Source organism: Neofelis nebulosa, chromosome 6 (assembly GCF_028018385.1).
Source record: "Neofelis nebulosa isolate mNeoNeb1 chromosome 6, mNeoNeb1.pri, whole genome shotgun sequence".
Taxonomy (NCBI): domain Eukaryota; kingdom Metazoa; phylum Chordata; class Mammalia; order Carnivora; family Felidae; genus Neofelis; species Neofelis nebulosa.
In genome coordinates this window covers 56,171,823-56,196,653 of record NC_080787.1, presented here as the reverse complement: position 1 = coordinate 56,196,653, position 24,831 = coordinate 56,171,823, and the positions used below count along the sequence as shown (strand labels likewise).

General features: G+C 36.9%; 1 protein-coding gene across 3 annotated transcripts in view; it reads right to left on the bottom strand.

Annotated features, from left to right (window-relative positions):
- The window catches only part of GFRAL (GDNF family receptor alpha like), a 66,718-nt gene that overhangs the window by 11,078 nt on the left and 30,809 nt on the right, over nt 1-24,831 (bottom strand). For all 3 annotated transcript variants that reach the window (XM_058734299.1, XM_058734297.1, XM_058734298.1), the window contains one exon: nt 22,481-22,731. In XM_058734299.1, the coding sequence (XP_058590282.1) occupies nt 22,481-22,731 (251 nt within the window). The remainder of the gene's footprint in view (nt 1-22,480; nt 22,732-24,831) is intronic.

Genomic DNA, 24,831 nt, shown 5'->3' with positions numbered 1-24,831 from the left:
GTAATGCATATGGTCACCCAATCAACAATAATGTATTAAGAAACTATTTGGCAATGAATTCTAATGGTCAGGTTTGTTATACTGATGGGCAAAGAGTTAATATTTTGGTCAGTGGATTAGGAGATATCCAAAGCAAAGAATTTTTAGAATTTCTCTAGGCTTCAACTCTCTCATTTATAAAATAAAACTAGTACACCTAGCTTTACAAGATTTTTTTGAGGATGAAAATATTAAAACTCATATTAGCATAAACAGGGCTTTTGGAGACTTCCATGAGAAAGAAGGTACAATTATAGGGAGAATGGGAAGGGAAAATAAGGCTAAGAGAAGGGATTCCTTTGATAGTTCCTTTTCCTTTCCTATCCATCTTTCCTTCCTTTCTCTCCTTGGAAAGATCTTGGGCCAATTCACTGAAGCAGAACCCCCCGTTATTTTCGATTTCAGAAACCTGATTTCAAGTGGACACAGTCAATTCAAAGTTTGTTAGAAGAGGCAAAGTTATCTAAATGTTTTCTGTGAAACACGATTCCTGTAGAACCCTTTTATGTGTTAGCCAAATAAAACATCTTATAAGTAACTGGAAAATTTTAGATTTGACAAAATAAATTCTGTCCTTTTCTTTCCTACAAGTGTTTTCTAGGTTGTTGTTGGTGGTGTTTTGTTTTTTTACTATAGTAGAAGGGACACTTTACCTAAATTTATTTTCTCCATGGAATATGTCTAGGAACCCACTTAAAAAAGAAGCAAAAAACAAAAAACTTAGAAGGGGTGCCTGGGTGGCTCAGTAGGTTAAGCATCTGAATTCAGCTCTGGTCATGATGTCAAGGTTGGTGAGTTTGAGCCCATATCAGGCTCTGTGCTGACAGCTCAGAGCCTGGAGTCTGCTTCAGATTCTGTGGCTCCCTGTCTCTGCCCCACTCATGCTCTCTCTCTCTGTCTCTCAAAAATAAATAAATGTTTATAAAATTTGTAAAAACAAAACAAAAACTTAGAAAACATCGGCATATGTGATTGATAGACAAATATTTATGTATTTTGAGTAGGTATAGGATTTTTATTGAGGATAATTATTTTTATTTAGTCAATGGAAAGCCAGATAATATCATACTAATAGTATTTTGTGTTCCTGAATACAGGCACCATTTATAAGCATTTCCTCTATTAAGCATACATATATACAAGCACCTGACACCACAATTTCTCTTGTTCTCTATTCCTGAGAGTTAAGCAAATTTTTTAACCTATGGTTTGGGAGATGCCTGACCCACAAAGGCTACTCCTATTGCCCCTTAGAGAGATTGGTGTGATGCAACATTAATTCCATATTTGCTGCCAGTTAATCTGCCATACTTCAATTTCTCAATTTGTCCTCAGGGGACATGGAGAATTTAAAATCTGCCCTCTACTTAGGAGACCCATTCCAGCAGAACGAGAAGGGGTTCATGGATCATTTACACCTAGTCACCTATGAATGTCCACAGGACCCCGTAGCAGAAACCACCATATTTGGACCCACATAAAGATTTTCCAGATAAGTAATTACTTCCTACTTCAAAACTAGCGCCATGGCAGTCAGCATGGGAATATATTGGTAGGATGATACATGACCCCGCTCTTATGAAGTTCTCAATCTAGTTTCAGGTAAGGGAAATAATTTAAATAAAGTGAGGTGGGAACCGACCAGGGAGAGCTAAGGGAAGGTACACATTTGAGGAATGGGGAGAACTAAGACTGATTTGCATTCAGGGTGTTCTTGGGAATCTGATGAAGTTTAGTGATCTCTCTGTCCTCAGACCCCAGCTGAGGTTGGAAAGAAGAAGCACTGGAGAGCAACAGAGGCCTTTTGCAGACAGAAATAGCATGATCAGGACAGAGCTGGAGACTTTGTCTAGTCATAGTGAATCGGCTCATTTGGTGAGGAGACTAACTACGAATCAATTCAGATGTGAGAAGATGAAAACTAAAAATAGGTGTTAGAAAGTATTGTAGAGAAGAGAGACAGTGTGTGGTTACATTTCAAACATAGCAGGCACAGATGTTAGAATTGGGTATGGATCAGAAACCAGCTCGGCCTCACCTCAGCGCTGTCATTTTAGGCAACTTACTGAGACTTTGCTCCTTTATTTTTAAAATGGGATAATGCTTACCACAGCACTGATTGTCCAAATTAAACAAGACAGTATGTGAAAAGAACACAAAGGAAGTGCTCAGTGTATTACATAGTTATTAAACATTTTGCAATTTGGAGTTTTATTTGATACCGAAAATGCAGAGGACTAAATGAGAGGTGACTCTTAGGTTCTTGAGACGACTTGATGTTTTAGGATACTTCAGTGAATTGGCCCAAGATTGTTCTAAGGAAAGGAAGGAAGGAAAGGAGGATAGGAAGGGGCATGGGGTAGAGAAAAAGAACCATCAAAGGAATCCCTTCTCTTACCCTTGTTTTCCTTTCTCTTCCTCCCTACAGATGCACATTATTTCTCATGAAAGATTCCACAAACCCTGCTTATCCTAATATGAGTTTTAATATTTTCATCCTCAAAAAACTCTTGCAAAGCTAGGTATTCTAGTTTCATTTTATAAATGAGAGAACTGAAACTTAGAGACATTACCGACCCTCTTTGCTCTTGAATGTCTCCTAATCCAATGACCTAGATATAGAGAATGGTCAGGATGGAGATTCACTGGTAGAGAATGGAAAACACATGGTTGGACAGAAGGGAGGGCAGAAGGTGGACAGAAGGGAGATAAAATTCGAAACCACATTATGGTAGGCTAATAGAAGTTCATAACTAGAAAGAGAGAAGAGGTCAGGGATTTAAGTTTAGTAAGTAAAGGCCTTTGAAAAAACCAGCAGTTGGTGGAGAGTAAGAAGATACATAGATAGTAATTGCTAAGTAATTTACTGATTGAAAAAGATATATATGTATATATTTGTATCAGTAAAAGATGTTACACCTCAAAAGTTCCCTTTCAGCTACCTGGCAGTATTAAAAGAACAAAACAAATTAATGTCGAATCACTCTTTTGTACACCTGAAATTAATATAACACTGTATGTTAACTAACTGGAATTAAAAGAAAAACTTAAAAAAAAAAAAAAAGAACAAAACAATTCAAAGCAACAATATTTCCATTGTAGAGGAGGAGGGGTGCTGGAATGGAAATTTGGGCCAAAGAACAGTGAGAGAAATTGACTGGGTGGAAGCAGCCGTATAGAAGTGTTGGAAGGAGCTATTAGGGTTGTAGACATATGCTTAGTGTACATTTTCCATGTAATAACTACCATATGTACTTAAAACAAAATACTATTGTAAGTTTCAGGCCATTACACTAGGAAGAGTGAGTGAAGAGAGATGCAAGTACTGAATCATAGCTGCCTAGACACTAAAGACATCAACAGAGGCATCTTCCTACATAGACCCCAGTGACACACAGCAGTGTATCACTAAGCTAAGTTGCCCTTTGGAGAAAGCACTACAGTCCAATTTATATGGCTTTTCTCCTTGCAGATCACCTTGACTCTCAACTAAAGTAGACATACAATCTGGAGTGAGTGGGCTCTGGCCTCTGTCTTCAGTTGAGTTACTTTGAAAGTCCCTATCCTATGCCTACAGTGAGCGTCTGGCCACTTGAATAGGTGCTAATGCAGTAGTCAAACACCAGTCCCAGGGTTTTCTGAATACTCAAAGCATATTGGGATTGGTAAAGCCACTCTCCGGGCTCAGTGGCAACCAAAGGAAGCCATTCCACCCTAAGCTGAAAGCCAGTGGAAAGGAAAGGGACAATGAGCAATAGTCTCTGTCTGTCACAGATGCACACTCTCATCATATCACCAGGCAAGCACACCGTGCCATATAGCAGCTTTTGTCCATTCTGCACACTCTTATCTACTTATCTACTTATCTACTTATCTACTTATCTACTGAAAGCCAGTTTACTCACTGTGATTTGTACCACAAACCCCAAATAAATCCTTTTCAAGGAATAATATTTAGAAGAAGAAAAATTATGCTGTGCCCATTCTTACGGTTTACTACATATCTGTGTGATGTTAGGGCATTCTTGCAAATTTGAGACTGAGAGAATATTTGCCGATGTTGGCAACGCTGTAAAAGTTTTTCCTGAACCCATGGGGGGAAAAAAACCTCTAGAAAGAGGTTTGAGACAATCTGATAAACAGAAGATGAAAGATTGTCGTTATCAGTGAATTTTTAATTGTCTCTACTCCTTGTTCACCTATCTCATCTACAGGATTTTATTTGTCTGAGTGCCAAATGTTCTTTACTCTAAGGAGTCTCCCTTTAAGATGATATCCCAGTGTATAGGTGCCAGGGCAATAACTATTAAGTGCCCACATATGGTGTTTTATGGGAATACATGTGATGCTATTATACTGTTGTCACAAGAATACTTGGCTCTTTAAGCCAGGAATACACATGCTCATAATAAATTATTTTTATGACTTCACATACACAATCATGATGCACAGAATGTATAAAGGAAAGATTGCTTATTTTATGCAGCTTTGGCACTAACTCCATCCCCAATTATAGGCAACAAGGGGATTATATGAAGCCAATGAAAGCATGAGAGTGGAAAATGGAAAAGATAACACTACGCTTTCACATACTGAAGCCTGTTATTGTTCAAATTGTAACAGTATTGTTTTGTTGTTTTATTTCTCTCCATGATCTTAAATGCTCCTTCCTTCTCTAGTGATGCCAAAAGTTGAGTTGTCTCACTCATCAATGGCAACTCTTTAATCTTTCCTTTTTGGCTTAGAGCAAACAACAAAGGTAGTCATGGATGATTCATACCATCTTTCATGCTCAGAGGCAGACATTTTCCCCTCTGTTAAAAACACCCAAGGCTTTAAGGGTAGAGGTGGGAGAAAGTGAAGGTAGGAGACAGCTGTTCTCCTGTTGTTGCTGTTAAGGGTTTGTACACTTCAGTCTTTCCAGATTACAGCCGTGTGAAACATTTTCTGCAAAATAGGAAGCCAAGCCAAATTTGCTGGGTTTCAGGTCTGTAGACAAAATTTAAAACAGCTGGGTTTTATTGGTAACTTTTGCACGCAAGTAAACCTAGTGGTGAAACTAAAACCAGCGTTTGTCTCCACTGGAGTGGGCTACATCTTTAGGGGCTATCCCCTCCATGTCTCTTCCCTTGAGAGAGTTTTGAATTTTGAAGGGTCCTAAGAGAAACCTGCCAGATTATTCCTTAGAGTACCTGATTGAAATCTTAGCCAATGAAGGTGGAAGGCACAACCAGATATGAGGCCTCTCATAGTCAAATCTTCAGGGGGATGAGAGGAAGATTGGTCTCTTTCTGTAATCTAATTTTAAATTACCTCAATTAAAATAGCTAATGATTCTCTCTTTACATATACTAAACAAAAGTCCCCCCCCCCAACACACACACACATAACACAGTAGTGCCTAGTTACAGGGGCAAATAATGGCCAATTTATTGGCTTTGTACGTAGCAAAAGTCCCACCTCATATCTTAAATATGCCCTGAGTGAAAATGATCATATTCCTTGAAAAAATAATGCAAATTTATAGATTTAAACATAAAAATAGAAGCAATGACACATGCTCTATCATGGTTATATCGTGAGTTTGAAATATGTTATTTATGAAGCTATTTAGAATTTGGGGAAACAAAACAATAAAAAGTAATCCAGCACTAGAGAAAACCATTTTATTACAAATCTCAGTTAAGATCTCTGAGGGCATGAGTATTTCTCAAGAGCAAAAAAAGAAATGATACACACTATCTTAAAATTTTAGCATAACCATAGAAAGAAAAAGTTATTGGCTGTCTTTGGGCATAAAAAAAAATATATCACTTCAGATATATCCCAATTTGCAGGCAGTGACGAGGTTTGTGGAAAGTGCAGTGGCATCAAAAATATCTTCAGTCATCTAGCCCAAGAATATTAAGCACATCTAATATCAGAGGTCATCTATTTTTGTTAAACCATTACCCAAATTTAATATGCAAGAAATGTGAGGTATAAGGAGGGAATAACTGACCTCCTTCAAACCACCATGTGTAGGTAGGGCTCAAACTTGTTGCTTAGTTCTTGTTCTTTTTATTACTCCATACTTTCTCCCAACAAACACATTTTTTTTTTTCTGAAATTCTCTTGTTATGTAAACATACTCCCTGGGAGATAGAACATCAGTTGTGAATTCTAAATTTCCCACCATTAGATGAGAAGAGCATATTTTGTTTTTTGACATCACAGTTTCTGGTCCCCAAAATCTCCTTGTTTAAATTATGCATCTATTGCCTTCTGTGTGACCTTGGACAGGTTACCAAATTCTAGGTGTCTCTGTTTCCTCTAAGGTAAAAGAAAGAACATCTACCTCATATATTGCTTGTGAAAATTAATCAAGACATATTAAATCAGTAAAATCGTGTCTCACACTTAGTAAATACTCAGGTTGTAGGACACTGAGTAAGCAAAAGACAAGTAAACTAGTGTTCATAGCCAGGGTACAGCTTTAAACTGGGAAGCAGTAACTTTAGATGTTTATTAAACCACCATTTAAAGGATATTATACCTTATTATAGCTTCAGTTTCCTCTATGCTTTCATTTCACAATGATAAGTTTGTAAGCAGATCCGTTAAAATGTTCATTGTGGTTTGTCAAATAGTAGGATTATTTTCAAGAGTTTGCCCAGATCTTAGGATTATTAATAATAATTCAATGTTTTAAAGATCTGCTCCTGGCCATTAGTTCTTTACTCTTTCTTCAGTCTCTTTGAGGCAGGTAATAATTTGCTCTAAGAGTACCAACACCTGATAGTCATTGCTTTCCATAACAAGTGATGTCAACTATGAAGCTAAATGCATGGTAGAAGCTCATCTATTGGCTCTACCTCTCTATTGCAAAGACTGATGCCTTCCAGAATAGCCCCAAGTACACCATCAAAGAAGTTAGAGCATTCCACATAGTCTAACCTGACAATGGAGTCTAACTTACTCACTGCTATCCTTCTTGAGAGGCTAAGCAAATCCGGGGTGAACTAATGGGTCCTGAGATGATTCTTTTCGTGGAGTTCTGATGCAGATTCCAACTACCAGGACAACTGGCCTTTAAAGTTGCAAAAGTTAATATGGCAGATATGACTTACTCAAATAACCTTATCCAGTGAATTTCCCTCTTCACCCTTTGGCTGCTCTTCACCTCCAAGTCTACTTTCACGCAGTGTGGAGCACACATTCTGTACTACTTTCTAAATACCATGTGCTGGATGCTGAAATTCAACTGATGACACTGTTCTGATGTCTTTTAGATGCATGACTTTTATCTATTAGATCAGTGGTTATCATGTGGACAGTGAAATTTTGGGGCCAGTGAGCATTCTTCTAGTGATCCATGTTTACTTTTTCATGTTTATAACATGACAACCTTGGCACTAAATACATCTGGGATATATTAATAATTTATTTATATGTAATACAAAACAGGCATCACTTCACTATTCTTTAATCAAAACCAGTGCTTCTCTTGCTGTTGACTCTGGGGATGTTTTATTGTGTGGGGATAAATGGGAGGTGATGAGGTCTTTTGGTTCCCTGACTTGGTAAGCAAATTCAAACATTTAAGAATCATGATTCTAGGGATGGTATCTTTTTGGTGTTCTGAGTCCGAATCCAATGTGGCAGGAGAGAGGTTCCCCCCACCTCAACAAGCAGCCCTCAAGACATCAGCTGGGTGTCCTCTAATTCAACTCAGTCTGACACCACTACCCTGAGATAGCATCAGATACCACAGGTTAGGGATTCAGCCCTATAAGACCCCTCCCTCTTTTCCCCATTTCAGATGCCTGTTGCAATTCCAGGTTGTTATCTGTACTTCTGAATGACTGACTATAAATTAAAGATTCCCATGACCTCCTCTTTGTGTTCAATTAATTTGCTAGAGTGGCTCACAGAACTCCAAGAAATATTTTGCTTCCTGGATCACTGGTTTCTTAGAAAAGGATGTAAGTTAGAAACAGCCAGATGGAAGAGATGCACAGGGGAAGGCATGGGGAATGAATGCAGAGCTTCCAGGTTCTCTCCAGATGTGCCATTTTCCAAGAATCTCCATGTGTTCACCAACCTGGAAGCTCTCCAAACACTGTCCTTTGGGTTTTTACAAAGGCTTCATTACACAGCTATGAATGATTAAATCATTGGCCGTTGGCCTTTAACCTCCAGTTCCTCTCCCCTCTCTAGAAGTTAAGTTGGGATTGGATGCTGAAAGTTCCAACCCTTTAACCACTTGGTTGGTTTCCCAGGCAACCAGCCCCCATCCTTAGGTTATCTAAAGGCTTTCCAAGAGTCACCTCATTAATAACAAAAGATAACTTTATCACTCTTGTCACAGGAAATTCCAAGGATTTTAGGGGCTCTATGCCAGGAACAGGATAGAAAAGCAAGTATATATTTTTTATTATAAGTCACAATATCACAGTATTTCAAAACAACCAATGTTGAAATGTCTCCAGTGGAAGTTCAGAAGTGTATGCCTACGGTGATCATTCAAGTAAGAGAATATTGCTAGACTCTGGCTGATTTCAGGAAAGAATCAATGAGCATTCTATGCCAGTGATTCTTAAGAATGCAACACCTGGGAACTGGTTAGAAATGCAGATGCCCAACTTGCATCGCAGACTTACTGAATCAAAAACTCTAGGAGTAAAGACCCAGTGGTAACAAGCCCTCCAGGTGATTCTCATGGAGCTAAAGTTTGAAAACCACTGTTCTAATGGAGCTAAAGTTTGAAAAGCACTGTTCTAAGCTACTATCTCAAGAAGAGCTTTACAATTATAAAGACATCTACTGAAACTCTTTCATGGCACTAACACACATAGTGTACACAGAAAAGAGATTACTACATTGACAAAATGCACCAGGTTGATTAAGTTGGTTTATTTCTCAGTAGCAGACATGTTGTTATATATGAGACATATAAAGTATTTTATACACACACACACACACACACACACACACACACACGCATGCATACATACATAAAATTAGATATTTTTCTTCAAAGGTTCTTAAGAAGTTGTCTAGGTCATGCTACTCAAAGTGTGACCTCTGTGCCAAACAATGATAGCATCACCTGGGAGCTTTTAGAAATGCAAATCTGAGGCCCCATCCCTAACCTACAGAGTCAGAATCTGCATTTTAACTGGAAACCATGTGATTCTAATACACATTAAAGCTTGAAAGCAACTGTCTGAATTCATCATCTGCCCTAAAATTATCCAAAGATATATATTCTCACTTATCCTGAGAAAATATGACACCTTTAGATCATCTAGAAATAATTCTGGCTCCCACACCACCTGGATGACATCATAATTATTTTCCAGATCCTTCAAAATCTATATTAAGAGTTAGTATTTACTGAATTTCACTACATTCTGGATACTTTATTATATAAATTAACTGATATAATCATTGCACCAAAGTTCTGGGTTAGAATTAATTATATTTTATATTTCACAGACAAGAGATGGAGGCAACAAGAGAATAAGTTTTTCAGTTACCTGTCTCATAAACGGTGGAGAAATTATTTGAACCCAGACATGCTGGGACCATATTGCCTCTCTATGGTTGTGCTCTATAAGGCATATTAACATTTCCAAACATATCATTTGATTATTAAAGGCATTGCCACTAGTCACAATTTTTAACCAAAATTCAAGAGCGGGGCTGAGGAGGAAACAGGTAGAAGAGGCCCTGTTTCTACTTTAGGTTTGAAATCTCATAAAGGTTAAATACAATGATTTATCCCTGAGGCCCCAAACCCAAATAAATATCCGGAATTCTAAGACTACATGTGAAATAACATAAAAGCCAAAGTTACAGAATTTACCATGAATCCATATTTTTACATTGGATGGTAACTAAAGTCATGCTAAAGAACTGGTTTGTTTTTATTACTTTTTGTATTGCTAACTTATAGCACACATGCTCATTTTCTTTTTTTAAAGTAATTTTTTAAACTTTTAAAATGCTTATTTATTTTTGAGAGAGAGAGAGACAGAGCATGAGTAGGGGAAAAGGCAGAGAGAAAGGGAGGCTCTGAGCTGTCAACACAGAGCCCGACGCAGGGCTCGAACCCACAAACCGTGAGATCATGACCCGAGCTGAATTCGGATGCTTAACCAACTGAACCACCCAGGTGCTCCCACACATGCTCATCTTCTAAAGAATATAAAAGAGTTTGCAAATAACAACACAAGATCCTAAGGAATAATAATTAATTTCTAAGAGGAAAAATATACATTAATTAGTGAGTGTCTATGAATCGAAGGACTACAAATTCACTATGGAGCCACTTTAATCCAGAAAATACAAAATACTAGACTATTTAGAGGCTATGTTATAAATATGAATACAGGGAAGAGAAATTCTGTCGAGTGTTCCTTGGAAAAACAAGAGACTTTTTTTAGCACCTGGACTGAATTTGAAGGAAACTGGACTTGAATTAGAGTTTTGTGTAGAAACCAAAAAAAAGTCAGTGGTTTTGGCTAGATGAAGTGATTTATTTAAAGCCAAAACTTAACATAAAGCTCCTGGAATACTAACCTATGTGAATTGGCTATAGGAGAGTGTGTGTGTTCATATGTGAGAGGGACAGAGTGGGAGAGGGTATTGTTGCAATGGGAATATCTTCCACAATTCACTCAGCTCAATGTTTTATTCATAGTCTATAATCTTCCTTTCTCAGACAGCTAGTGATCAGATGCAAATAAAAAATTAAGAATATATATGAAAGTGAGTTTGAACTTTTATAAACCCATATTGCACAAAAAATTAAGAATATATATGAAAGTGAGTTTGAACTTTTATAAACCCATATTGCACAATCTTTAAATGACTTTACTAAGAATAAGTGTAAAATTTTACGCAGTTTAGAAAAAAATTTAGAACTATATATTATGTACCTACATAGATATATGGGTGTGTTTAATGAACTTTCTATTAAAATCTACACTAGGGAAATATTGGTTTTAGATAGAGACCTTCACTGGAAACAGGTATGAAATGTTGTAAGGTATGACGAAATGCAGCCAAATATAGAATCTATCCGTCGAATGTAGAAAAGATAAATAAAATGGCCTTACTAGCAATCTTGATATCAAAGATGAGGCCTCCATAGACAGGTGGGATAAAGGGCTACAGAAAAGAAATTAAGTGGTAGAAACAGGTACTAATTAGAAGGGCTCTTTTCTTAAGCATCTCAAAAGACTATATACATTTTTAGGAGTTTCTGTATTAATATTTAATAAGAGACAGCTAGTTTTACAAATCTTTGGGAGATAATCTTTTTTATCTTTGTTATTAATAGAGATAATAATTTCGCAGAGTTTGTTAAGAAAATACCCATATTTAAGAGCAAAACTGTTAGGATCAACTGTTTATTTACAGAGCTGACACCATCCCAGGATCAAATGTAAAATAGTTTCCTACTACTCAGACATTTTGAAAATAGGTCTATAAAGGGGAAAAGTGTTGGAAAGCAGAAGGGGTTTGAAATGTTTTTATTAAAGTGAGCAGTAGCACCCTGGTCTTGTTAATTCCTGATTCTTTTGGTCAAATATTTGAATTGAAAATTCCAGCTTAAGTGGAAACATAAATGAGTGTGGTTGTTAATAAGGAAGCTGTACTATTAGAAGAGTTCTAATAAGGGAAAGAAAAACAACAGTATTCAGAAGACAGTGCTGCCATGGAGACACAGTAGACATTGGTTCATTCATTCATTCATTCATTCATTCATTCATTCATTCATGTGTTCATTCATTCAATAACTATTTATTGAGTGGCTAATGTATGCCAACTGTGTTTTTAGGCACTGGGGTAAAGCAGACCACCTTGAAAGCTGCCTGGTATTAGTCTTGCCTTTCTGAGCACAGACGTTTCTCATTCTCTGAGAGGTGTGAGCGAAAAGAGGCTTTGGGACTGATGGCCGGTGACCAGATTTTTCCCACATGTGGATTAGAGCAGCAGTTCCCAAACTTGGTTGAAAATCGCAACCACCTGGGCCATTTTCTTTTTTTTTAAATACAGATTTCTGAGCTCCACCCCAGGCCCACTGAACTGGAATAAATGAGATTAGGTAAAATGCATTTTAAACAAAGTTTCTAGATATTTCTGAAAATTAATAGGTTTGAGAACTAAAAATTTAATGTCCATCCTCTCAATACTTTGAGGTTGTCTTTGTGATCTTCAGGCTCTTCATTAACATTGGAAAGAGTATTCTTAATAGAGTTGGGGAACCAGCTGGCTTTAGTGCAACATTAATGTAGAAACTCCTAACAATGTGTATAGTCTTTGTAAAACATCAGGGAAAGAAACCCAATGGTCCAGTCCTGAATCTGGGACCAAAAGCAATGATTTTTTTTTTAAAGACAGGACAATTAAAGTGTGTAGAATATTTGATATATAAAGGGCACTTTATCCACTTAATCTCATTCACACTCTAAATAAGTAGAGTTTTTGCTAATGCCTAATAGGAGAATTACATCACAGACCCCTCACATTCTGCAGCAAGGCTATGCCACCTGCAGTGAAAGACCATTTGCCATTTGAAATATAGCCCCTAATAGTCTGCTGAGTATTATAAGATCCATTAAGTCATTGGTTCCCAAAATGGAGAGCACAGTATATCAAGGCTATAAATAAATATATCAAGGCAAATAAATTAAAAAAAAACAAATTTTTGGAAAAAGCAAACTTGGAAGATTGTAGACAAAGTGAGTTGAATGAGGTGAAGAGGCATATGGAAACACCCATGGTAGTGGTACAAAGTAGGCAGATCTTTTTTATCTTGAGTTAATGCCTTGCAGAGTATCTACTATAGAACAGGACCTCAACAACCAGGTAAACTGATGATCTACCCAGTAGAGGTCAATCATGCCCTCTCTTCAGCCACCCAAGTCCTGTGCAATGAGCATGAAGAGAGCAACTCAGGTGGCAAAGATGGTGGCTATGCATTGGCCCCTCAAAATAGATCGTCTCTCCCTAAGGCTGATCCATCAAAGTTCTCCTAATAACACCAAACCTCCCGGCAACAATAGTGACCTACACTGTGCTCACAGTTCTCCAGGTTGGTGGCAGAATGATGATACCATTATCCCTTCACTCCGAAGGAGGCCATCATACATATGTATTTATCTTTGTTCTTTACCATCAAAATGCTTCCCTAAATGCCTAATCTATCCTTGTGTAGATGCGTCCTTACAATGTTTACCTTGAACTTTGCACCATACACTTCCTTCTTTCCTCCTCAGTGATTTTCTGTCACTGCAGCATGAAATGTACATTGGGCTCTACTTGGCATTCATAGATAACTACCCACAATTTCCAGGGAATCGAGGCTCATGGGACCACTCCTCAGAAGTGAAAGACCAGATCCAAAGAACCAATACTTTCTCCTTTCTTCTGTCATGAAGACAGTTGTGCAGGGCATTTCTCCAAGCACCTTGGAAGATCCCAAAAGGATCAAGACAACTTGAAAGAGGTAGAGTGATGGTGTGAATTGAATACTCTGGACAGCATTGTGCAGAGTTTTACAATAAAGATATAAGCCAAGTGGAAAATAGCTGGTTTTCAGACAGAGATCAGCTAAAAATAAGGACTCTCCAACACTGAAAGCTGACTGCTTCTAGATCCCAAATAATAAGAAATAAGACTGAGAAAGATCTCCAGGGGCTCCTGGGTGGCTCAGTTGATTAAGCATTGGACTCTTGATTTCAGCTCAGGTCATGATCTCATGGTTCATGGGTTCAAGCCCCTCATATGGCTCTGTGAGAAAAGTGTGGAGCCTGCTTGGAATTTTCTCTCTTTCTCTCTCTGCCTCTCCCCTCCTTGTGCACTCTCTCTCCAAATAAATAAACTTAGGAAGGAAGGAAGGAAGGAAGGAAGGAAGGAAGGAAGGAAGGAAGGAAGGAAGGAAGGAAGGAAGGAAGAAAGAAAGAAAGAAAGAAAGAAAGAAAGAAAGAAAGAAAGAAAGAAAGAAAGAAAAAGAAAAGAAAGAAACTACAGTTGTAAAAGACCCAGTATTTTTGAGTTAAATTGACTCAACTATGCAGCAAAAATCAGATTGAAGGTATTACATTTTTACTCTGGTCTATTGTTTAGAATAACTTAAATCATTAAATGAGAGACGGGACATGGGGGTGAGGAATCAAGGAAATAAGGCAGACTTGGGAACCAAGTCAAGAAAACACTTTTTTTTATTGTGGATACTGGCACATGTAACAGAATAAAAGCAAAAAAGATTAGAAACCTAACACGTTTTTAAGAGATTATGCTAAAGGAGCCACTAGTCCATTTGCAAAAAGTCTGTGACTGCTAAACTTTTAACGCCTCAAACTGTATGAACAGGATACAGTCTATGAGACCTCCATATTCTTCAAGGAGGGCATTTTTCCCTAAATCTTCTTCAGATATGGCTATGGAGGAAGATGGATAAGGAAGAACTTTCCAGTGGGCAAAATGGGAGCCAGAGAAGCTGGTTCCTTCCCAGGTATCCAAAGAAATCCACACTGCAAGAGAGGGTTCACAGTGTCTATCAAGCAGGATCTCATTACTGTGTTCTAATACTCTACCATTTTTCCTTATTTTGAATGGAAACTTTTATTGAGGTTATTTTACCCTTATTACAATATATGCTATCCCTGTTACAATATATGCTATATAAGTATACTATATATGTATACACACACACATACACACATACAGTATGTGTGCAGTGTTTGGTGCTTGTGTTGGAGGGATGACAGGGAATAACTAGTCTTTTTTAGTCATAGGTTGCCTATGCATTATAAGGTACCACAACATCTGGATTGCACATCACCCAAGATCTAGAATAATTTTAAAATCCAAAAGAAAATATTAAGTAGGTGGGCAGATAATTGGATCTGAAACTTAGAAAAGAGGTTTGCCACAAAGACTGTAAATAAGTGCAAGGGGTAATGATGTGGCCAAAAAGAACATCTCCTAGGAGAAAATTAGAGGGTTACTCTGGTAGAGAGACTACAGCTAATCTTTAAGCAACATAAATATTAAATGGTCAGTTGGATGAGCTTACAAGGTAAACATAGAAGAGGCATCCAGAGTGATCAAACGATTAAGAACCAAGAGAGGAAAAATGTGTATCAAGAAATAATTAAACTGTTATTGAAAATGGCTTAAGATTCCAGTAAGACAAAGACTTCCAGAATCTCTGACATGGATGTGGTTGTCATCTTGTAGGATATGTTTTATGAAGGGATCTGTATCCAGAGACCAGGCTAGACTGGGTAGATCAATATGTAAAAAGAGATGAAGAAATTGAAGTAATGAACGCAGGCAACTCTTTTTTTGGAAATTTGGCTGTGACAGAGAGGAGACAGGGTATTAATTTGTAAGTTTTTTTTTTCCTTTCCTTTTCATTCAAATGGAGATACTTGAGTATATTTAGAAATGAATAGAGTACTTCTATTTCTAATAGTATGACAAAATTGGCACTGTAACCAGTCACTCTTTTACAGGAATATGATTAAAAAGTCCTGAACACATTTTAAATGAAAACTTCAAATGTAGGTAGAAAAAGCACTTACTAAAATTCAATGTTCATTTTTTTTAAAAAAGGAGTTATAGTCAAGGAATAGAAGGGAACTTCTTTATTCTGATACATAGTATCTACAGACATAATGACAAACATACTTCATGCTAAAATGGTGAAAGAAGGTCCTTTAAGGTCAGGAACAAGTGTACCCACCATCACCATTTATATTTAACATTTTTCTGTGGGTCCTAGATGTGGAGTGGGGAAAGACAAGAAAAATATAAGAGCCTTAGACAGAGGAAGCAAAACTATAATTACTGAAGAGCATATGATTACATAGGAAACACAAAAGAATTCCAAAACTCATTAAATTTTGTGAGTGTTCAAAAATGCTGCTGCATACAAATGCATACATGAAAAATCACATAAATTTCTATAATTCGATGACAGAGTTTGAAAGTGTAATAGATTTGACATGGAAGATGTGATTTGCAGCAGCAATTGTAATATTTAGTAATATCCAGAAATAATTAGAGCCAATGTTATACAAGAAAATTATTATTGAGAAGTTATTTTTATTGAGAAAATAAAAGCTTATCGAAGGAATCTACATAGAGGAGCACCTGGATGGCTCAGTCAGAGAAGCAACCAACTCTTGATTTCAGCTCAGGTCATGATCTCATGGTTCATGAAATTGAGCCCTGAATGGGGCTCTGTGCTGATGGTGTGGAACTGCTTGGGATTCTCTCTTTCCCTCTCTCTCTCTCTGCCCCTCCCCTTTGCACTCTCTCTCAAAATAAATTTTAAGAAACTAAAAAAAGAAAGAAAATCTATGTACATGTATTGGAAAGCTCAATATCATTAAGAAAATACAAAGGCAGGGGCAGACTGGGTGGCTCAGGTCATGATCTCCCGTTCATGAGTTCAAGCCCCAGGTCAGGCTCTGTGCTGACAGCTCAGAGCCTGGAGACTTCTTGGGATTCTGTGTCCCCTTTTCTCTCTGCCCCTGTCCCCACCCCCATCTCTCTCTCTCTCTCAAAAATAAACATTAAAAAAATTTTAAAACAATGCAGAGGCAAATGTCTGGTGGCAAGTGAAGAGTGGGGAATGGAGGAGTGCTGAGTGGAGGAGGGCACCAAGGGGTGGGGCAGGCAGGTAAGAACCCGCCTGTCCTAGGAAAAGTAGCAGGAGGCAGGAACACACATGAGCTGAGGCTCCTTGTACCTTGCATATGTCCCAGTAGAGTTTATTTACAAAACACAAATTCAAATATGCAATTATTAACAACTTCAAGATGATGTATGCAGAACATGAAGCCCCAAGCTCAGGACCCTTCTGAACACAGAGCCTTGTGTGATTGCACTGGCTACATGCTCATGAGACTAGCCCTACTGATACCCATGTATACCCATACAATGTAATTTTATTAGCTTACTGGGCCTGAGAAATTTTAATATCTTGGTGATTCTCATCTTCGGTCAAGATTGAGAACCACTGTCCTGGGCAATATCACACATGTGTGTGTATACAAGTTATGTATCTGGCATGTGTTTATCAGTATGTGGGTGGTTACCTCTGAGTTGGGGGAGAAAGGATGTGATATGAAGTGAAACTTTAAATTAAAAAAAAAATTAATGATTATTTATTTTTAAGAGAAGGAGAGAGAGAGAGTACAAGCAGGGGAGGGGCAGAGAGACAGGGAGACACAGAATCTGAAGCCGACTTCAGGCTCCAAGCTGTCAGCACAGAGCCTGACCCAGGGCTGGAACTCATGAGGTGTGAGATCATGACCCGAGCTGAAGTCAGATGCTTAACAGAATGAGCCACCCAGGCGACCAGAACTTAAATTTTTTTTTTTTTTAATAACGGCAATGCTTTATACATTAAATTGAATTGTAGATTCAATTATTTTTCATACTTGTATTTTAAAAATTCTTTCCCAAATTATATTTTTTATTCAGGTATAACATACAGTGTTATGTTAGTTTCAGGTGTGCAATGTAATGATTCACAATTCTATACATTACTCAGTGCTCATCACCACAAGTATACTCTTAATCCCCTTCAGCTATTTTACCATCTACCTCTTCACTGGCAACCATAAGTTTGTTCTCTATTTTTAAGAATATGTTTTTTTATTATACTTTTTCTTTGGTAACTATTAATCAGTTTTAAAAAATGTCTTTTATAGCAATGGAAATTATCCAGTTGAAGAACGCTTGACTATTCAAGAAATGATTAAAAAAATTTCCTTCTTTACATAACCCAGATAACACATAGCAGGGCCAAGATCTGAACCTGAGCCTACAATATATCAGATCATCACTTTGCCATATAAGACTATGAATTCATGATAATTTTAAGAGGTATGTCTATTAGTGAATACTCACATACTAATACAAACATCTGATTTAAGCAACAAAACTTCCACTTGCCAGTACTAAAAAAGGCAGGTGTTTTGAGCAAAGAATATGTATATGGAAAGAAATAGAGCATTTCCCACAAATCACTGAACAAATGCTCAGCATCACTTATAATAAAAATTCAAATTAAAAATTAAGAGTTTTCGAAGAATGTAATTGGAATAAACTTCTTTTTCCAGTTTCTACCAAATTTAAAAACATAAAAATCCTATGGTTTAGTAACCTCACCGTTTGAAATATATTCTGTTGAAATGCCAACTAAAATGTGCAATAACATTTATCACAGCAATCAATGCCTATGGTGATAAACAATCACATTCCATCTAAATGTCTCCATTAACAGTTATAGATAAAATAAATTATGGTATACACACATGCATGCATGCGTGCATATACACCATAGGATACTATTCGAACTTTAAAAAGAATAAAGTCATCACATATGCACACACTTTCAAATGGGCCCACCATATATATTTAAGTTAAAAAGCAGGTTGTAAACCAGCATGTGTGGTTTGATTACATTAAAAATACGTGCATGTGTGTGTCAGTGTAAGAGAGGCATCTGTTTGAGTGTATAGAATGCATTCAAGTTATGTATGTATTACAAGAAAAAAGATTCCAAAAAAATGTACACCAAATGTCTTAACCTTGACCCTCTCTAAACAATGGGATTGGGGGGAGGAATTTATTTTTTTTTCTGTAGACTTTAAATTTTTTTAAGCTTGTATTATATCCGTATTGCTATGCTTTCCATTCCCTGTAGGATTTAACAGAGAAAGGTAGTCTCTTTGTATTGAAAAAAAAATTTTTTTTCAATGCTTATTTATTTTTGAGAGACAGAGAGAGACAGAGCATTGAGTAGGAAAGGGGCAGAGAGAGAGGGAGACACAGAATTCAAAGCAGGCTCCAGGCTCTGAGCTGTCAGCACAGAGTCCGACGTGGGGCTCAAACCCACGAACCGTGAGATCATGACCTGGGCTGAAGTCAGACGCCCAACCAACTGAGCCACCCAGGCGCCCCTCTTTTTATTTTTTAAAAATCATTATTCAAAAAGAAAAAAAAAAACTTAGTCTTTAGGGGCAGAATAGGGATTGTCCAAATCCTTTTTAGATGACTGTGGGTGCATTAAATAAGCCAACTTTGAGCAAGGCAAAAAGAGAACGCTCCTGTCCACGCCAGGTACACTCATACCTATGGACTGAACCTTTCAGTTTAACAAGGAAACACAACAGTGCTCCTTTAACTCTTTCCACTTCTGCAGGCCTCTGTCTTAACCAATTCCTCCCTGCTCCATGTTTCCCACCGCTCTCCCAGCTCTAGCTGCCACCAATTTGCTCTCTGTTGCAAGATATGAGAGAAAAGTAAGTCTGTATGGATTCAAAGATGAGTAAGTAGGTAAGAGGAAGTTAGTGGCCAACTATACAATTTGTTCAGGATGCTCATTTGCCTGAGCATCTCATCTGGTCCTGCATGCAGGAATGGAGGACGCAGAAACACACTCTGCAGCGTGTTTTTGAAGCTTTGTTCTCATACCAGAACTAGGAGGTTCCACGTGAGAGGGCTTTGGAGCATACTAAACAGACACAAGCTTGTTGTCTTCACCATTTCACAAGTAGAAGAACATACTGGCTCCGAGCCAGGGTTTGGATCCTGAGTCTACCTCACCCAGCTTGGGTATAGAGCCCTGAGCAAGCCATTTCATCTCTTAGCTTCTTTTTCCTCACGTTGGAAACCAAGAAAATAATAGTATCTGGCTCATTGAATTGTTAAGACTAAATGAGCAAATGTGACCAAAAATAAGCATTCAATAAATGCTAGGCACTCTATAATTATTTGTAATTATTATGAGTGCCTTGGATACAGCAATGCTGATTATTTCTAGATGAATTTATGCTCCAAGTAAATGTTTTTTAAACTTCAGAGAACAACACATTAGTTAGTCATAAAATCATTTTTAGTGGGTCACAGTCAGAATTGAAAAAAAAATTAAAATGGAATAGAATAATAGTAATATGTTGTTTTTTTAAATAGAAGGCATTGCCCATAAAAAGTTAACGTAACATGCACTGCTTACTGTGGTGAGAAGTCAAATGAGTTTGAAAAATCATGTTTCTGAGCCAACCAAAGGTGACAGACAAAATCTTCCCTAAGTGCTCACTCAGTCCTACTCAGTTCTGCTTTCAGGTAGAGTGAGCAGAGGCTCCAGAACGATGGACTTGAGCTGCTCTGATGGATGATTTTGATAATGCATAAGCCCGCTGTAGTTATCTGGGCAGTCAGGAGGCAATGGTCAGAGAAACAGTCCATTAAAAAATGTCGTTGTGCTCCTTCTCAAGTATATGGGGCAAGGGAGAAAGGTTTGTTAGAGCTAGCCCGGCCTAAGGACTCAGTTCTTGTTTTTGTTTGAAACTTTTCCTATGAATTCAAGAACTGTGATGGAAAGCCTTGAAATTTCCTTTACCTCTACAAACCTATCACTTGAAATTCCTACCTTCAGTAGGTAATGTTTGAAAAGAAAATCTACTAAGTTTGGTCTGATCAGGGGAGTGAAGAAAGTCAAAGAGTTTCGAATTTTCATTTTTCCAAAACATTATATAGTACTTCCATGTTTCTGGATTTTTTTTAAATGTCCATTTCTGCTGTTGCTCTACAAATGGTATTGTTGTGGACAGGTTATAGCACCTAAACATGATGCAAGTCAAATACAATAATAATTAAAAACACATGGGTGAAAACCGGGCTCAAAACTAAAATTACATTGTCAGCACTGGCATTTTTAGGGAGATTATGCCCAAAGAACTAAGCTATCCCTAACCTGTAGGATCTTGCATTATTTTTCTGGATGTCACTTAATATCCATGGTAAGTGCCATGGTAATGTAGCTGTACATATTTCTGTTGGTTTAAATTATTGTATTTGGTATTTTCCTCTGTAATGTTTTGAGCCATTTGATGTTAAGTACATTTAGTCCCAACAGTTAGCCACCTAATATTAATAGGAGAAGATTATTTACAGAATATGACTCAACACATATAATGCTACAATTTTCCACTTTGTACCATGATTTCAATTGAAGTACGTACATCATCCTAATTATAGAAATTGAAGAAATTCTACAGAGACCTCTGTTGGAATGAAAACCATATACTCTGAGTTGTATCTCTATCACCTAATACACATCAAATCACAATTCTGATCATATTAGCTAATGTGTATCTCTTTAGTATCTAAGAAAAAATTTAACAAATTAAAAAAATGTGTGTATATACATAGAGTTATATGTATAGATATATACATATCTGTATCTGTCAAATATACATATATATAAATATAAAGATTTGGCTTGCAGTGAAACAATAAACATCTATTATTTTCTCCTGGGAATGGTATTTGTAGGTTTGGTGGTTATAATGAGGGGCTTATGGGGATATTTCAAGACATGAACAATTTTAAGGACTAACCCAGAAGATGGATAATAGAGAAGCCTTGATTTAGTATGTGATCATATTCTTGGATTTTTTTTATAAGACTCATATATATATATATATATCCCTGTCAACCACCTGCCCATTCTGATATTCTGGATAAATTAAATTCCTAAATCTCTGTTTTCTTATTCCTAAAACTGAGTAAATAATACCTTTAGAAAATGTGTTTTCATCCTGTTATTACAGTTAATCAGCAGACATGTTAAAGATCAAGAGTAGAAAAACTAAATCCAAGAGTAAATATTTCACGGAGGTTGGGACAGTCATATAATAGATTATTAAATTAATGATCCTCTGATGAATCCAACCTTAAATATACACATCCTTGTATAGTTCCCTCTCACAGTGACTCAGAGCCTGGTCATGTGACTTTCTCTGTCCAATGAGACGTTAGCAAATATGACAGAAGCAGACAATTGATAAGTATATGCACATAGGGGCTTAGCTGCTAGGTATGCTACTGTCAACATGTAAGATTCCAGGGTCGACTGCTAAAGAGAAGAACCATATATCCCACCCAGTAGCGCTTGCTAAACACCATCTTGGACTATCCAGCCTCAGCTGAGTCACTCAATGACAGTAGCTACTTGAGTGGACCCCAAGCAAGGCCATCAGGAGAACCACCCAACTAAGCCCATTGTGCAGAACTGTGAGCAAATAAATGGTTATTTCAAGCCACTACATTTTGGGGTTGTTATTCACAATAGATACCTGATATTTTCAGTAATGTGGTAAGAGAAACCTTTCATGCTAATGATATTAAAATCAGTAAATGAAAACTAGGAGTGACCAATCATATACATTAAAAAACATATACCACTCACATGTAAATGAATAAAACAGCAAGTACACAAAACAATCAAAAAATATATTTTAAAATAGAAAAGCAAACATAAGGCTGCCTTTGTTAAATTTCCTATGCTGGACTAGTACTTTGTGCTGCATAGACAAAAAAAAAAAAAACATGTATAATTTACTGACTATGTAGAACTTACTGAAACATGATCTTCTGTGAAGCATATGTTGGAAAATCTTGCACAAAGATTCTTCACTTTGTGTGATGGTCCTACAGGTGCACTGCACTTGAAGAACTGTCCCCAAGATCCCAATGTAAGCTGCTTTGCAGTCATCACTCCCTGAGCAAGTGAGATCCTGCTTGCTTAAGGTACTGATGCAAAACTCATCTTCATGGCACTTTTTAGTCACTTGCTGCCAGCATTTCCACTGAAATGTTCTATAGCGCCTCCTAGAAAGAATCAAGAAATGGAATTGATCTGAATGATATCTCACAATAATATGTGGAGCTGCCTCACCTAATGAAAGACTGACATAAAACAAAAAGCCCTCCAAATGCCGGTATATAGCTGAAAACAAACTTGGTATGTTCAAGCATCCCAAAAGAGACTGTAAAAGAAGAGAAATCTTGTGAATTATTTTCCTTTTGTGATGAAAGAGGCTAAGTTTAGGATTTCCTGGATGAATCATCTTTCATTACTAATTTTATTTCCATGGGTGATGGTGAGCAGTATGAACTACTTGGTGGATTTATTCGCAATATTCTTGAAGCAGAATGTGCTTTTGTGGCTAACATTTGGTCACTGTCTCTTACCAAGTTATTTCATATAAGGCTCTTGACCTTTCCAGCCAATTTTCCTACAGGATGGGAAGTACTGTACTCTTTATTAATATTTCTAAGCAGACTAATTAGAACTTATAAAATATTTTGAGCTTCTCTAGCAAGAGCTAATTGAAAAAAAAACATTAATTTATTTAATGACTGAGAATCCATTATAACCATATCTATTCATAACTTTTCTATGTATTTGATTCTTGCTGTTGTAGCTTGGAATAAAAGTCTAGATAATGAACAACAATTTGACTTTTAAAATGTTCACAGAAAGAAAATATTCTCAGTGGAACCAAGGATATTAATCTTCCTACTTAATATTGATCACCTAAAATTACTTCTTACCCTTTTGTGAATAGGTCACCATCAAACATGCATGAAAATCTTCTGAGTAAATGACATTTATCTTGAGCTTATTTGTCCACAATGTGATACTCTGCTTAAATCCATAACTATTTTTAATAATCTCATATTTTAAGTAACCTTAAAGGAATCAGCTTTTTAATGTAATGGCAAAAATTTATTAGTATCTATTAAAATTTATATTTAAAAAAATCCTACAAATTTTTTGAGCCAGCAGAATATGTTCCTTTAGTTCAATTAAAGGTTATCTAGAAATGTCATGTAAATATAAGGAATTTATATTTGTACCTAGGTGTCATTTTTTCATTTTTAAATATATATTTTGCTACATTTAATTTGTAGGAGTTATCTACTCATGGAAGTTATTTCATTCAGAAAATTAGTCGTGATATTCTGCACAAATGCTGAATTGAAGGATATCTTAAAATTAAAAAATCATACAATTAGTACACATTACCTATATGAGTTAAATATGGCAAAAAATTATATGACAGAAATTCTTTTCCGGGTTTAAATGTTTTGATGTACAGTGCTTCATTACCCTTATTTTCTTCATATACTGCAGTTTTCTATTATTTTGTTCAAACAGTTGTTTAAAAGTATTTTTTGAAATGGAATTATTTTGTTTTCATTTTTGCTATTGATTTCTGGTTACATTGCAAAATGTAAGAGAATGCAGTTGGTATAATTTCTGCACATGGAATGTATTACATTTGCCTTTGTGACCTAATATAACGTCAAATTTTGTATTACATGGCACTTAAAATAAGTGTGTACATAGTAGAGGTTTGCTTTTAAAAAATAAGTCAATGGGCGCCTGGGTGGCTTGGTCGGTTGAGCATCTGACTTCGGCTCAGGTCATGATCTCACGGTCCGTGAGTTCGAGCCCCGCATCGGGCTCTGTGCTGACAGCTCAGAGCCTGGAGCCTGTTTCGGATTCTGTGTCTCCCTCTCTCTCTGCCCCTCCCCTGTTCATGCTCTGTCTCTCTCTGTCTCAAAAATAAATAAACGTTAAAAAAAAAATTTTTTAAATAAGTCGAATTTTTTTAAGAAAATACTTTTTTCACTACTTTCTTGAATCATACATATGAAACTATAGTGTACTATAATTTTCTGTAAGCTCACAAACATATATAATTGGCAAAACAGGGAGCCTGGGTGACTTAGTCAGTTATGCGGTCCACTTTGGCTCAGGTAATGATCTCCTGTTTCTTGAGCTTGAGCCCTGCATTGGGTTCTGTGCTCACAGTTGAGAGCCTGGAGCTGCTTTCAATTCTGTGTCTCCCTCTCTTTCTCTCCTCCTCCCCCATTCCACTCTGTGCCTCTCTTTAAAAAATAAACATTAAAAAAATTGTA